General features: G+C 38.4%; 1 protein-coding gene across 1 annotated transcript in view; it reads left to right on the top strand.

The window, feature by feature from the left end:
- Positions 1-13,750, top strand: part of LAMA2 (laminin subunit alpha 2) — a 458,477-nt gene that overhangs the window by 337,557 nt on the left and 107,170 nt on the right. Inside the window, exons 30-32 of the mRNA XM_084624485.1 lie at positions 57-181; positions 5,008-5,094; positions 6,029-6,222. Of these exons, the coding sequence (XP_084480611.1) occupies positions 57-181; positions 5,008-5,094; positions 6,029-6,222 (406 nt within the window). The remainder of the gene's footprint in view (positions 1-56; positions 182-5,007; positions 5,095-6,028; positions 6,223-13,750) is intronic.

A 13,750-nucleotide genomic window follows, 5' to 3' on the forward strand; every position in this document is an offset into this window, starting at 1 on the left:
TCCCTTGGGCTGGGAACAAAATATGGTCTGCTTTCTTTCTCCCTCCTTCCTCACAGAACTGCAGGCACAACACCGCTGGCGATCATTGTGAGAGGTGTGCAGTCGGATTCTATGGGAACGTCCCAGGATCTCCAGAGGACTGCCATCCTTGTGCTTGTCCTCTAACCATTCCCAGCAACAAGTAAGCCTGTGGCATTAAGCTGCTTCTTCCAGCCAATAATAACATTGTCTTGGTCTCACTCAGTGTTCTCAGTCAGCTGTACACAGTATAAGTGCCCGCTAAAAATGTCCAATCCACGTTCGCTAATTGATCTTGCTGAAAGAGTCAGGGACTGCTCCTTTGCTAATTAATGATGAATAAATTAATAATGGGTGGAAAATGCAATGCTCCACAGATAATGAATGTGTGTTACAAAAGGTTTCTCATAAGTGAAGCTAGAGCAGAGCTCAAGTACAATGTAGCCACAAGGGAGCTGTAAATAGTCTTTTGCTCATATATTGTGTTGGTATAAATGTATTACAGTGCCTTTCTCTTTCTGCTGTGCAATTTATTGATTCCTTATTTAACGTTACATAGGTTTTAGGCAATTTGTGAAGGATAGAATAGTTTAATCACAATGCAGTTACTGCAGTATCCACTTTATTGGTTGCCTTATGCTAATGAACCTTCCCACCTCCCTCTCTGCTTCCACAAATGATACTTGAGATTTGTTTGTTATTGTGGTGGGAAGCCCTAGGTGCCATCAGGAATCATTCTTTGTTGCCTCTTCAGAGGTTTATGGCACATGATCTTTCTTTTGAAAGGCCGAGGGCCGAGGGCTTTCTCCAAAGCCACATTCTGTGTTCTTTCTCATTGATTGACCTTTAGGGTGTGCTAATAAGTACTTTGGTCAGTACACTTTCCCTTTGAGATGTCATCTTCTGTCTTCATCATTTTATAATTTTGGGGGTGGTTTTGGTGTTTTGGGTGGGAATGGCTCCTCTTTCCATCCTCAATACCCAAGATTTCAGTGATCTTTCATGTGAAGCAAACGGCATCAAGAATTCTTTCAGAGTTCATAAATGCTGAGTCTAGATCAACCAAAGCAATTACTTAGGATGATTCGAGGTTCCCTTTTCCTCAGGAAATTGCTGTGCAACCTCCATAGCTCTTCCAAGTCTTATCAGCCTAGCCAATGAAAGACTTGAATGCAACTTGAATCCAGGTTTCTTCTGTAGCAGTGCAGCGCTTTAACCTCTGGGACATGGTCCACGTGCCTTATTTATAACAGAAAAGGCTTTCTTGAATTGATTTGATTTGATAATGGCCAGCCTGATTTATATTTGTTCCACTTTCTCGTTACAAGCTCTTTGAGATATTAGAGGGGGGAAAAATCAGATTCAGCCACTCTATTGTAGCCCCGTAATAATAAATCTACAGACACCTAGGTGAACTACACACGAGCTGGTACTTGGATGACACAGACTGACACGATAACATTTTTTTGAAGAAATAGAATTCAGTTATTTTTATTTTTTAAGTTTTCAAGAGCACAACTAAGTTTAAGGCTTTAAGTTTTTAAAGATGTTTTTGTTTTTCTGCACAATCAGCTTTCAGCTTCAAATATGATGAGCTGAAAAACTGGAGGGAGTAAGTTGCTTATGGGTGTGTGGATCTATTTTTACACAGTTGAAAATGTGTTGGATAATGAGTTTGTGAGTAGTAGATCAATTTGTTTACATTTTATGCAAAGGTGTAATTTTTATTACTCATTCAAGCACTATTGATTTAATGCATTATAAGGATGCTGACTGCACTGTACCAAAGTGGGGAGTTCTGGGCCACCAGCACCTCAGTGCTTTTTCAGCATTAATCTGGTTTGGCACTCCCTGCACAAATAGGTTGATACATTTTGTAGCACAAGCACCATTTTGATGCTTAGCTGTGTCTCCCTCCTCCCCTCCTATTTTTTTTTAAAACTGTGAGTACAGGATCCTGACTTACTAATATTCCAATAGCACACTACTCTACACATCTTTCGTGGGTACACACTACAGTCACCAATTTATCGTGAACAGAACTCATTATATTCTGTGTCTAAAATACACACATTCACTGCTTGAGCTAAAACAAATTATTCTTTCAATAGGGTAGTATTAGGGCAAGAGTGTGAGATCATCACAAACGATCTTGCCAAAGTCTTTAATGACCTCTTCCTAGTCAAAGCTCAGAGCCAGTATTCCATCCCCATGCTCCTCGGCCTGTTAGCCATCTTTGACATCATCAGCCATGCTCGTCTTGAAATCATATCCTCCCTTGGCTTCTGTTACTTTATCCTGTGCTGTTTTTTCTCCTCCCTCTCTGATCGCTCCTTCAGAGTGTCTTCAAGAGGTTCTGGCTCATCCTGCCCATCAACATTCTGTTGTGGTTCCATAGGGCTCTGTCTTTGGTCCCCTTCTCTTCTCCCTCTACACCATACCTCTGGGTAATCTCATCCACAAACAACAAATCAGCTGTCACCTCTCTGCTGATGACTCACTCATCTACCTCTCTATTCCAGACCTGTCTCCCTCTGTCTAAACTGAAATCTCAGCCTCTCTCTAACATCTTCTTGTGGATGTCTAGCTGTCAGCTCAAATTCAACATGGCTAAAACAGAGCTCATAATCTACCCCTCTCTTCCCAAGGCCTTCTCCCAGCACCACCATTCAGCCTGCCTATTAGGCCCATAACTTTGGCATCAATTACCTGTGAAGACAAGCCCTAAGATAATGGTCTTTCTTATCCACCCACACAACTAAAACTTCGGTTCATCTCATGTCTTGATTACTGCAACATCCTTTTCTCTGGCCTTGACAAACACAGTTTTGTCCTGCTCATAGCTATTCAAAATGCTCCTGCAAAGATAGTTTTCCTGACCATTCATTTTGACCATGTCAACCCTCTCTTTGCATCCCTCCACTGGCTCCTTTTCTCTGTCACGCTAACCATAAACTACTCATCTTCACTGTTAAGACCCTACATGGCCTATCCACATGCTACCTATCATCTGTCACCCATTATCAAGATGTCAACTCCCACCTCCAAATCAGCCTATGACATCAGCCTCCATCACCTGTTAGTTAAATTTTCAAACAAGCACCTTTGTGCTTTCTCCCTTGCTACCACTCAGGCTTGGGAGGCATTCCCTGTAAATAGTCTCAGAGCTATCACTTTATCCACCTTCAAAATCCTCCCTCAAACATTCCTTTGCCATGATGCCTACAAAAAACTTGACAATGGTTAGGCTGCTGGCTACCCCTGGGGGAATTCTGCGTCACTGCACATGCACAGAATTCATGCCCCCCACAGATTTCTTTGCCTCCCCACAGAAGAATGACTTCTAATGGGGAAGCTGCAAGAGTGGTCACCCACCCCTCCCCACCAGCACAGGCAGGTGGGTTCAGGTGCCTGGAGCAGCTGGTAGAGACATAAATCACCACCGGGAGTGGGGCTGGGCAGTCATACGTGTGAGAGAGAGAGAGACATTCTGACCCTCTTAATCGCTTCTGCGGCATGCTCGGCATGGAGGGGCAGGTCTTTGGGGTGTTTCTGAGGAGGTAAGCATGGGGCAGGCTCCGTCCCCTTAGGCAGAGCAGAATGTAGCAGCCTGCCTGCTTAGTCAGTTGTTCCCATTGTTCTTAGTGAATTCCCCCAGAAGTATAAAACAGGTGAAAAAGTTTTAAGGCTCCTTCACATTGCCAGAGTGGTATAAAGGACAGTATGGCCTTATAAATGCTTATGGTGCTTTAGTGATTAGAGCTGGTCTAATGTTTTGGACTGAAAAAATATGCTCCATGAACTATTTGCTACTGCCCTTTCTGGTGGTGGTCAGTAACCAATATAAATTATGAGTTTGATTCCTCAGCCCTCACTTGCTCTTTAGTTGCCTTTGATGTAACACTGAGCATTTGGCTGCATATGTTGGTTGACTAATAACTAGAAATTAAGGATCAAACCTAGCTACATTACTATTTGGGGCTTGGGGATTTTCTCCAGTGCTCCTCGCTCCCATTCTCCATTTATTGTATTGTAGTTTAAATAAATTACCTAAGTAATTGAAACCAGTGTGATTATATTACATTATTTAGACAAATAAAATATGCAGAATTTTGCAGAATTTGAAAATATTGTGTGCAGAATTTTTACTTTTTTGGCACGGAATTTTTAATTTTTTGGCACAGAATTCTCCCAGGAGTAGCACGTATGCTGACACCTCTGCCTATTATGCTGACCAATACTTTCTCATTGTTTCTTTGAATTCCCCTGTCTGTCTTCATCCATCTATTGTCCCCATGTCTTATACTTGAACCAGTGGCGGGCAACCTGTGGCCCAGCAGGGCAATCCACTGGCGGGCTGCAAGACAGTTTGTTTACATTGACCATCCACAGGCATGGCCGCCTGCAGCTCCCAGTGGCCATGGTTCAGCAGGAGACGGAGCCTCTTTTTGTTCTGTTTGCACAGCACCTAGCATAGTGGCATCCTGGTCCACAACTAGAAATCCTAGGCATTATGATAGTAATAATATAGATTAATAATAATAATCAGAAGAAGAAGAAGTAACACTTCAGCAGGTCTGATTCTATCCATCAGAGGGCAGAGGCACCCATAAACTCCAGCAGATGCTACATTACAAAACAAGGACCAGAGGACATGGAAATCAGCAAAGTATGGCTGAGGTGGGAAAATTTACTGTTGCTGGAAAAATAGCAGAATTTTTCCCTTCGCTGCTCACCCTTTGACACCATTCACATCACAGCTAGGGACTTATAGAAGAATTGTGATCACTGATGAGTATCTCTCCACTAGATGTACATAGCAGGTACATTAGCGGGTAAAAAATAAGGTACATAGTGGGTAAGAAAATCCCGATATTAACATTGAAGAAGAGACTGTATTAGTGGCCCTGTACAGCTGCTTAGCATGAGATGGTATATAAATGGAGTACAGTAGAAATGGCTTTTTATTCTTTGTTTCCCCCGATTTAGCTTTAGCCCTTCTTGTGTTGCGGAAGGTCTCAGTGATTACCGGTGTACCGCTTGCCCACCTGGATATGAAGGCCAGTACTGTGAAAGGTATGGTAATTGTGTGGGATGAGATGGAGAGAGAGAATTAGAAAGGGGACAGAGTAGAAAGAGGCATAATGCCTTTCAGTGGATGTCAGTAAATAATTAAGTATCTTCTAAATATGCTTCTTTTGATAAGTTATTTCCTCTTCTGTATATGGTTTAAAATCTGGATTTATCAGGTAGTTTAACAATTTCTATTGTAAATTGAGAGTGGATAAACTCATTAATGTTAATTCCAAAATTCTATTGGCTTAGTCTTTTTTTACTCCATGTTCTTTTTTCATTGTACTCCAAGAGCTAAAGAAAATGATATATTTATCTAAAATTATGTGTTATACATATAAATTGTCCTGATGTCATCCTAAAGTTCCCTTTTTGGCTGTTAGTGAAGCCTTTTTGACCTTGACCACCAGGAAGAAATTTACAGTTAGATTTATTAATAACCAAAGAGACTGCAGTTGTTCTACCCATAACAACAAATAGCTGCATAACACAGTATGAATAAGCTGATCACAGTTATCAGGAGATTATTAGTACAAATTTCTCTTTTAAACACAACAGCCAGACAATCTCTTGATAAAAGGTAGATCATGGGGGAGATTTCAAGTCAGTCTGTTGTAGAGTTTTACTTCTGATGGGGCTTGAGTGTCTGCAAAGCTTTTAGGGAGCATTAGGCCTTGGAATCATTTTGCCCAACCCTGCTGTCCTGATTGAAACCCACATATTGATCACAGGATTGTGCCTATAATCAGTTGGTCAGGTGGTATGCAAATTTCTCCCTTACATAAATATATATTTGTTCATAAAGTGCCCCAAAAAATCCCAAGGCTTGTGCTTTTGGGTGCTCAACTTGGTATAGTCTTGCCAACTGCTGACAAGATAAATATAATACACTGCATTCTTAAGAGGACAAATCTGTGTTGATATTTATAATGTCTAGATGTTCCCCTGGCTACACTGGTGACCCAAGAACTCCAGGAAGGTCCTGCCAAGAATGTGAGTGTGATCCATACGGTTCACTGCCTATCCCCTGTGACCCTGTCACCGGACAGTGCACTTGCAAACCTGGATCCACAGGGTGGACTTGTGCAGGCTGCAAGCACCAGCATGTGCGTGATGGCATGGAGTGCATTTGTACGTATACTAACATTACCTTTCGGGGGGTTATGGTGGTTTGTGTCGCATCTCAGGAGCTGAATCTTGTTATGGTGCCAGTCAATTATGTAGCTGTTTTGTTTTATTTTTTTTTTAAATATCTACCAGACTTCTCATTTCCCTAGCATTCTGGCCTCCCATTTTCACAAGCCTCAAGATGCTTGTAAAATCTTCAGTACAGTTTAATACCATCATTGAAAATCCACAGCAAGGCTCTGAAGGACTTCTTTTAGTCAGTTTCGAAGTTTGCAGATTTGCCAAAGGTTGGGGATGCTGCTGTGACAGATTAAAGATCTGGGTTTATTGAATATTTTAGTATGTTCCTAAATGTTTAATCAGCAGCTCCACTGCTTTTTGCCATGAATCATACATAGACTCTGAAAAGTATTCATCAAGGCTTATAGAAAGCCTTGGACATGCTGGTTCACAACCTCCTATTGAAATTGAGACGATAGAAGTAGTCAGGGTACAATCTATTCAGAAACAAAGAATGTCTTTTGTTTAAAGGATAAAATGAATAGCCAATCTAGCCTAAAACACTGTTGAGTTACATTTTACAAAACTCATACTTTTTGCCCTTGCCTTCAGTTTTTGTATGTTCAAATTGTCTTCTCTTTTATTATTTTTTGGAATTTGGAATTTTGGAAATTGGATATTATGTTTGTTCTGAGACCAGAATTTCATTTTTCTGTGATAATTCCTTATGTATTCTCAAAAGCACATAAAAATCAGGTTGCAGAACGTATTCTTGGACACTGAGTCAATCATGAACTGAAATAAGGCATTTTCTTAAAAAAGAGAAAATGAATAGGAACTAATTTAATTGTGATTTTCCCACCCTCCAGGCATTCACATCATTGTTCTATTTAAAACAGAACACAGATAGGGATCCAATAAGCCCCTAGTATATAAGATTTTTATTCTATGCATACTTGAATATATTGGCAGGCCACAATGAACTGGTTTTAATGTTTTATCTGGATTTTATCTTGTTGTTGAATTTTAATTGAAGCTTTTTCATTTTGTGATTTTCTTTCCATGTGAGGTGCATATAACACCAAAGCAGATAGGCACCATAAAACTAAAATTTTTATTTTTGCATTGGGTAAAATCCTGGAGTACTCATTTCATCTTTACTCAGCCTAAATTTCCAGAGACTTTGGTACGGACTCAGGTACCATTACTATTAAACCAGCTAATAGGTAATCAGGACAAATTGCAACTGTGCAACACAAACAATGCAAAACAGCCTAAAAATAGGCATTAAACCCTAAAATTGACATGGAATAACATTAACAGCTCATATCCATCAAGAGCTAAATATGTCTTTCAATGTTTGAAAGGATGAATAAAGGAGTCCTGTTTAAAGTATGCTAGGCATAATGGGCCTGATGCTGTAAGGTGCAGAACATTGCAGTCATTTGGGCTTTCAGCATCTCTCAGGAAGTGCTCAGAATCTGGCAGGGTGAGGTTTACAAGTGTTCAAATGTACAAAGGAGCCAACATTGCCTTGTCAGTGAACAGAGAGCTAGGTGAGAAACTTCAGTAAGTGCTGAAAAAGGACGCTACATTCTCTGTATAAGTACGTTAATATCTTCATAGGTATGTTAGAGAGAATGATAGAGAGACCTAATATACCCCAATGTTATAGGGCTTGGTTCTCTGTTGTCCTGCACGTTGTCTTTTCATTTATATCGGAGCAACGTGAGAGTAAAGTGCATGTAAAATGCTACCAGATCAGAATGGCAGTATTTTACACCCTCTCTGCAGTGTTGTAAATGATGACACAAGGTGCAGGGCAATGGACCATCAAGCCCTGCTGTATATAGCTACCTACCTATAAAACGTTGATTGCATTTTTCAGTGTGGCACCTAAAGTAAGCCATCTAAAGCCATAGGCAGGTACCTAAATGGAAGAGGCCTGATTTTCAGATGTGCTGAGCACCCAAAACTCCCAGTGAAGTCAATGATAATTTGTAAAATACAATTCACAGTATGAGTGCAACATTAAGGAAAATAAGTCTATGGTTATTGTATTACTTATTAGTAATATAGCCAAAATTGTCAGTGCAGCCTCAACTCAGCTTGTATTTTTGTGTGTATGCAAATAACTTGCATATATACAAAACAACATTAGTACTGAGTTTGCATGTACAAATGGGTTTTAGCATTTGCACACACAAGTGAAAGTGCTCAACATTGCATGTGGAAGTGCCAAGTTGCAAATGCACAAATAGAGGTATTTTCTCTAATATGTTTTAATATGTGGCCCATATTATTCCTAGCTGTGCACCAGAGGAGACTAGTATTAAATAATATAAACCAGGTATCACTCTACTCCCTATTTCCACAGGTCTGCCTGCTCCAGTGGCAGACTGGGGACTCCCCTACCATAGTGGAAACCCCAGGTAGCCTAAGGCCAACATAGCCAACTCTATGCTTCCCCCTCCTAGCCCATCAAGGGCATTCTAGGGTCATAACAGACACAAGGAGTGTTGGTGATACAATGTTGCACTCCAGCTGTCAAAGGGCCCACCAAGAGCCATTGCAGAGAGGCATCATTTAGAGAAGCACTGAGGTTTTGCCCACCTCCCCAAGCCCATAGCTGTGCCAAGATTCACTCTGATGCAGCTGAGGATTTGGTCCCTTTATGTTGTTATCATTCAGCTTGAGTGTATAAGACATTTTTTTTCCAGAAAACGCAATAAAAACCTTATGGCTAACCACTTTCAACTGTAATAAAACCATAATAATATTGATTAAGTGACTAATAGTGACTAAAATGGAGCAAATGAATGCCCCATAAGGAATATTACATACCTGCAATCTTTCAAACAAATGATATATGAGTATTCGCCTGGATATTTTTGTTCCTTTCAATAATTTCATTTTAAATATTGGTGCATTGGTGGTAATTGCAAGAATTGTGATGTAAAGTCCTAGATTATTAGATGGTTTTAAAATGGTCTAGCTTAATGCAAACATACATACACACACATGTAAGTAATATAAATTTAAAGCATAGTCTTGTTAAACTATTAACATTTTGGACTGTCATATTTAATATTTGTCCATTGATTTTGGATATTTAATACCAAATGATTTCTACTAATTAATTTTTTGGAAGTGTTCTTTAAATGGTAGTACTATATTTAAAAATAACTCATAAAAGTTAAGGAATACAAATTGAAATCCTATTAAAAGTAAACTTTTAACCAATCTATTACAATGTAACATTATTTAAATGTAACATTTATATTAAAGGTCTCTTTTATACTAAACATCTTAATGGTGGGACAATTTAAAGTGACTAGGCAAAAAAAAAAAACCCACCACCAGAGAGGTGTGCATTTGGATTTAAATAATCATATTTTTGACTGAACATAATTTTTTTTATTTACAGTATAGCATCATCTTGTCGAGCAACTATTTCATTACATCATTTTTGTTGCTTAGTAGGTGGCATTTTTGTCAGTATTGTTTTGTAATAATTATATTTTAGAGAGCCACAGGCAGAATGGAAAAAGGGGGATTTTTTAAAAACATACAGTTGTTGTACAAAGGGAAGAATTTGTTTACAGTCAGATAATAACAGAAAGATAATTACATGTGGATAGCGTAGACACATGGAATAAACCTCCTTATTACACTCCCAGAACAGAACAATGTTAGGTCTAGTCTGATGAGCAGCTAGAGCAGTGATGAGAAAAATTATAGCCAAAAATAAATTTCTTCTGAGAAGTTCAATACTCAAAATAGCCTAATATGCCTCTGAATTAATTCTAATCTATTTCTTTATTTTTAAATAAGTAATTTTGGCATTTATATCATTGCCCCCAATTGATTGGTTCCAAATGAAGCCATCAGATTTTCAAAAATTCCAGGGAGTGAAGAGTTTGTATGCTCAGGGTCATGCTGAGGAGGTCTCCACACTGATTAATATACATGATCCTTGAAATCTGTGCTCTTATGTAGTCCAGTTCTAATGTCTTATTTTCCCCTTTTTGTTCAAGCAAACTGTAGCCTTCATAACCAATAAGAAAATTAGCAACAGAGCTTATTTTTAATGATGCAGGGAACAAATTGTTTAATTTCAAATACAAAAAATTTCCCCCAGATTTTCTCTAATTACTCACAAATATTAGTTTTAATTTGTAATAATTTACTCTGCTTAGGCACGCCTATGATGTTAAATAATATAAATATCTATGCAGTTTTCACCACTATAAATGTCACCATTGACCAATAGCTACCACAGCCTGGTGTCAGAGATACAGGCAACACAATATCCTACTTGTAATAGACATTAGTTGTGGTATCTCAAATATTGGGGTGTAAATGTTGACCTTTTGATAGTTACAACTGTATTTCAGAAATATGTGCTTCTCTGTCGGAGTTAAAAAGGGATGGCCACAATCCTTTATGCCCAAGAGTAATTCAATGCATAGGGGTTGTCCTTTTTCTGCTCTCTGCCCCTTCACCTGCATTAGATGGTTTTGGGCATAAAAACTTAAAATTCACACATGACCACAATATGTAACTCAGAGTTTCCAATGTTCTCACACTTGTCCTCCCTCCCTCTTTCTTCTTCAATATGGTTTGAACCAAAGCCTACTGAAGTCAATGAAAATATTTCCATTCATTTCAATCGGATTTGGATCAAGTCTATAGTCTGTTGCATCTCATCTTAAATTAGATCCTGATTCTGCAAAGACTTACACATGCTTAACTTTATGCTCTGTGAGTAATTCTAGAGACTTCAGCTGGTCTGCCCAGAGTGCATAAAATCATGAGAGAGTCATTGGAGAATTAGGGTCTTAGATTGTAAACTCACCTGGACAGGGACGAAGATTTTCTGTGTGTTTGCACAGTGGCTAGCACAATCCTGATTGGCCCCAATCCTGATAAGAGCTTGTAGGCTTTGCTGTAATACCCATAATAAATAATAAAATAATAATTCACCTATTATTGAGCACTTTTCAGGGGATCAATTATATGTACAATTCAGACTCATCTGTAAAAGTTTAGTCACAATATTTTGAGATCTGCAGCAATATTTAAACAACAAATCCTTATCCTCAAATATATGCTGCCAACTTGGTACTAATGTGCAAGCAAGGACTTAAATGAAAGGGTGAAAATAAAAGGGAAAGGGAAAAAATATAAGACAAATAGAGAAGCTGGGAAATATATATATTAAAAAAATACAAAATTTTGTTTATTTAATTTAACCCTGTGAAAAGAGATGGACATTGCACTATGCCATGCAGTCAAGAAACCTGCACTCTACTATTGGAGAGAGAAAATTTGAGCGAATGTCCTGCCATCAGCCTAGCAGTTCCCAAACTATGTATCAGAACCCCAAATGGGGTAGCATCATCAGCAGGTGAGATTGCAATTCTGTGTGTGCAGGATGCCTTTTTTCTGTACAAAATGGCAGACTCCATGCTGTGTGACTTCGCATGTATGGTTCATGTGAAGTCATGCTGTGCAGAGGACACCATTTTGTAGAGCAAAATACCATCCTCCATTCTTTCTGGGGTAGCACGAAGCAATAAGTCTGAAAATGGGGTTATGAAGGCAAAAAGTTTGAGAACCACTGCACCAGCCTCTGCATGTTTAAATCTTGCTAGCTACTGAGTCTCAGCCATCTGCAACAAATGGGGGATTATGAACAGTGGAGAACAGAAGTGAACCTGAGCCGTACAATTTTGATCCAGATCTGGGTCTGAGTTTTGGCAAAATTTGGAGACATAGAGATCACAGGTGAAATCCTGCCTCCAATGAGGTTAATGGCAAAACTCCAAATACATTAAATGAAACCAGGATTTCACTTCTTTTTCCCTGATGAAAAAGGGGCAGAAATGATATAAGATTGGTTAGTTTAGTAAGTGTTCTGCACAATCAAGAAAGACACTTGGGATTGATTCCAGGTTCACTCAACCACTTTTTTGACTGGCAGCCCCTGAGATTGCAGAAAGAGGAATAGATAGCAGTCAACATAAAAAGTCAATAATTATCATAGGTTACCATATAGTGATATCAGAGATTCCATGGATTTCCCTTATACTTAAGCTGGGAAATAACTCTGGGTAATATGATGTGTTGGCACTTTAATGGTGATGACAATATTTAAGACAAAATTCTGGGTTCAGTTACACAACACCAATTTCAGCCATAATATTTTGCTCTCTGTTGTCATGCAGAACTGACACTGATGTGAATGCACTTTCTGCATGCTTAGGAAGAGTGGTATATTAGGATTGAGGTATCTGTAGCACTAAGAACAAAATTATGCTCCCAGACACTGACGGAAGGGAGGAATGGTTTGTCTTGCTCTGGAGCATTCACTTTTACAAAAAAGTATCAGCATTGATCACCTCAGGAATTAATCCATCTCTGCCCTACTCATCCAGAAAAAAACTTTAAAAGATACTATATTGTTGTGTAATAATGATTCAAAACACTAGAGCTTACAGTGGTTTTACTACAGTGTTTTGGATCATTATTAGAATATTCCATGTGGGTATTTTTGTAATGGAAATTCCATGTAATATGAAGGCTTGAAAGTTAAGAAAGGGAAAATAAACAGAGGAAAATGAGAGATATTGTGAGATCTTTCAGCCATACAAAGGAATTCCAGAAAAAGGAAGACTTGTTGGAGAGCCTTTCAACTATACTCTGATCCGTGTGTATTGAAAAAAAATCTGATTCCATTATCATTATCTTTGGCTTTTTTTACTTAAAATAGGTAAGAGGGTAGATGTCTGTAAAACATGTATATCTTGAAGTATCATTTATTATGAGGTCAGTGTTTGTGAAACCATTTTTCTTTGGCATACATGCTTTCTGAGATGCTTTTCACTAGAAGATAGGCCAGAATATTTATGCATGAGAGATTGTGGTGAAAACTGAAAATACAATATTTTGTATTAATTGCCAGCTGAAAAGATTGTAATAGTGGCATGATTTGCCCCTCACACATGTGCACTGCTATAATGATCTGAATTTAAAGTTGCATTTGTTAATATTAGACAGAGATTTATGCTGACAGTTTTATAGATAAAGTTTTGGAAACATTTAGTCATATAAAATATATTCATACTCTTGAAATATCTGCTATTGCTCCAGTACATTCAGACTGTGTATTGGAGTAACTGTCTTTTCTCTTCAGCTGTGGTCCTGACTTGATGCAGTTCATCTTTTCAGCCTGATTGTCAACCAAGAGGTGTTAATTCATATCACTTGCTCAGAGAAAACTTATCAAATGACAGTTGTTTGTTCACTGAGAATACTTCATGTTTTTATAAGCTATTAAAATTTTTCCTGTTACGGTAAATTGTTTGGTTTTAACTTGCAGCCCATTTTAATTTCCAGTCACTTCAAAAATATTGAGGGCAACTAGAAATTTCTTATTGTTTTATGTAATATACAGAATATAATAAATACAGAATAAAATAAAATATACCTAAAAAATTCCCCTGCTTTAAAAGCACACTGTATTTCT

Source organism: Lepidochelys olivacea (assembly GCF_965140295.1).
Source record: "Lepidochelys olivacea isolate rLepOli2 genome assembly, chromosome: 3".
Taxonomy (NCBI): Eukaryota; Metazoa; Chordata; order Testudines; family Cheloniidae; genus Lepidochelys; species Lepidochelys olivacea.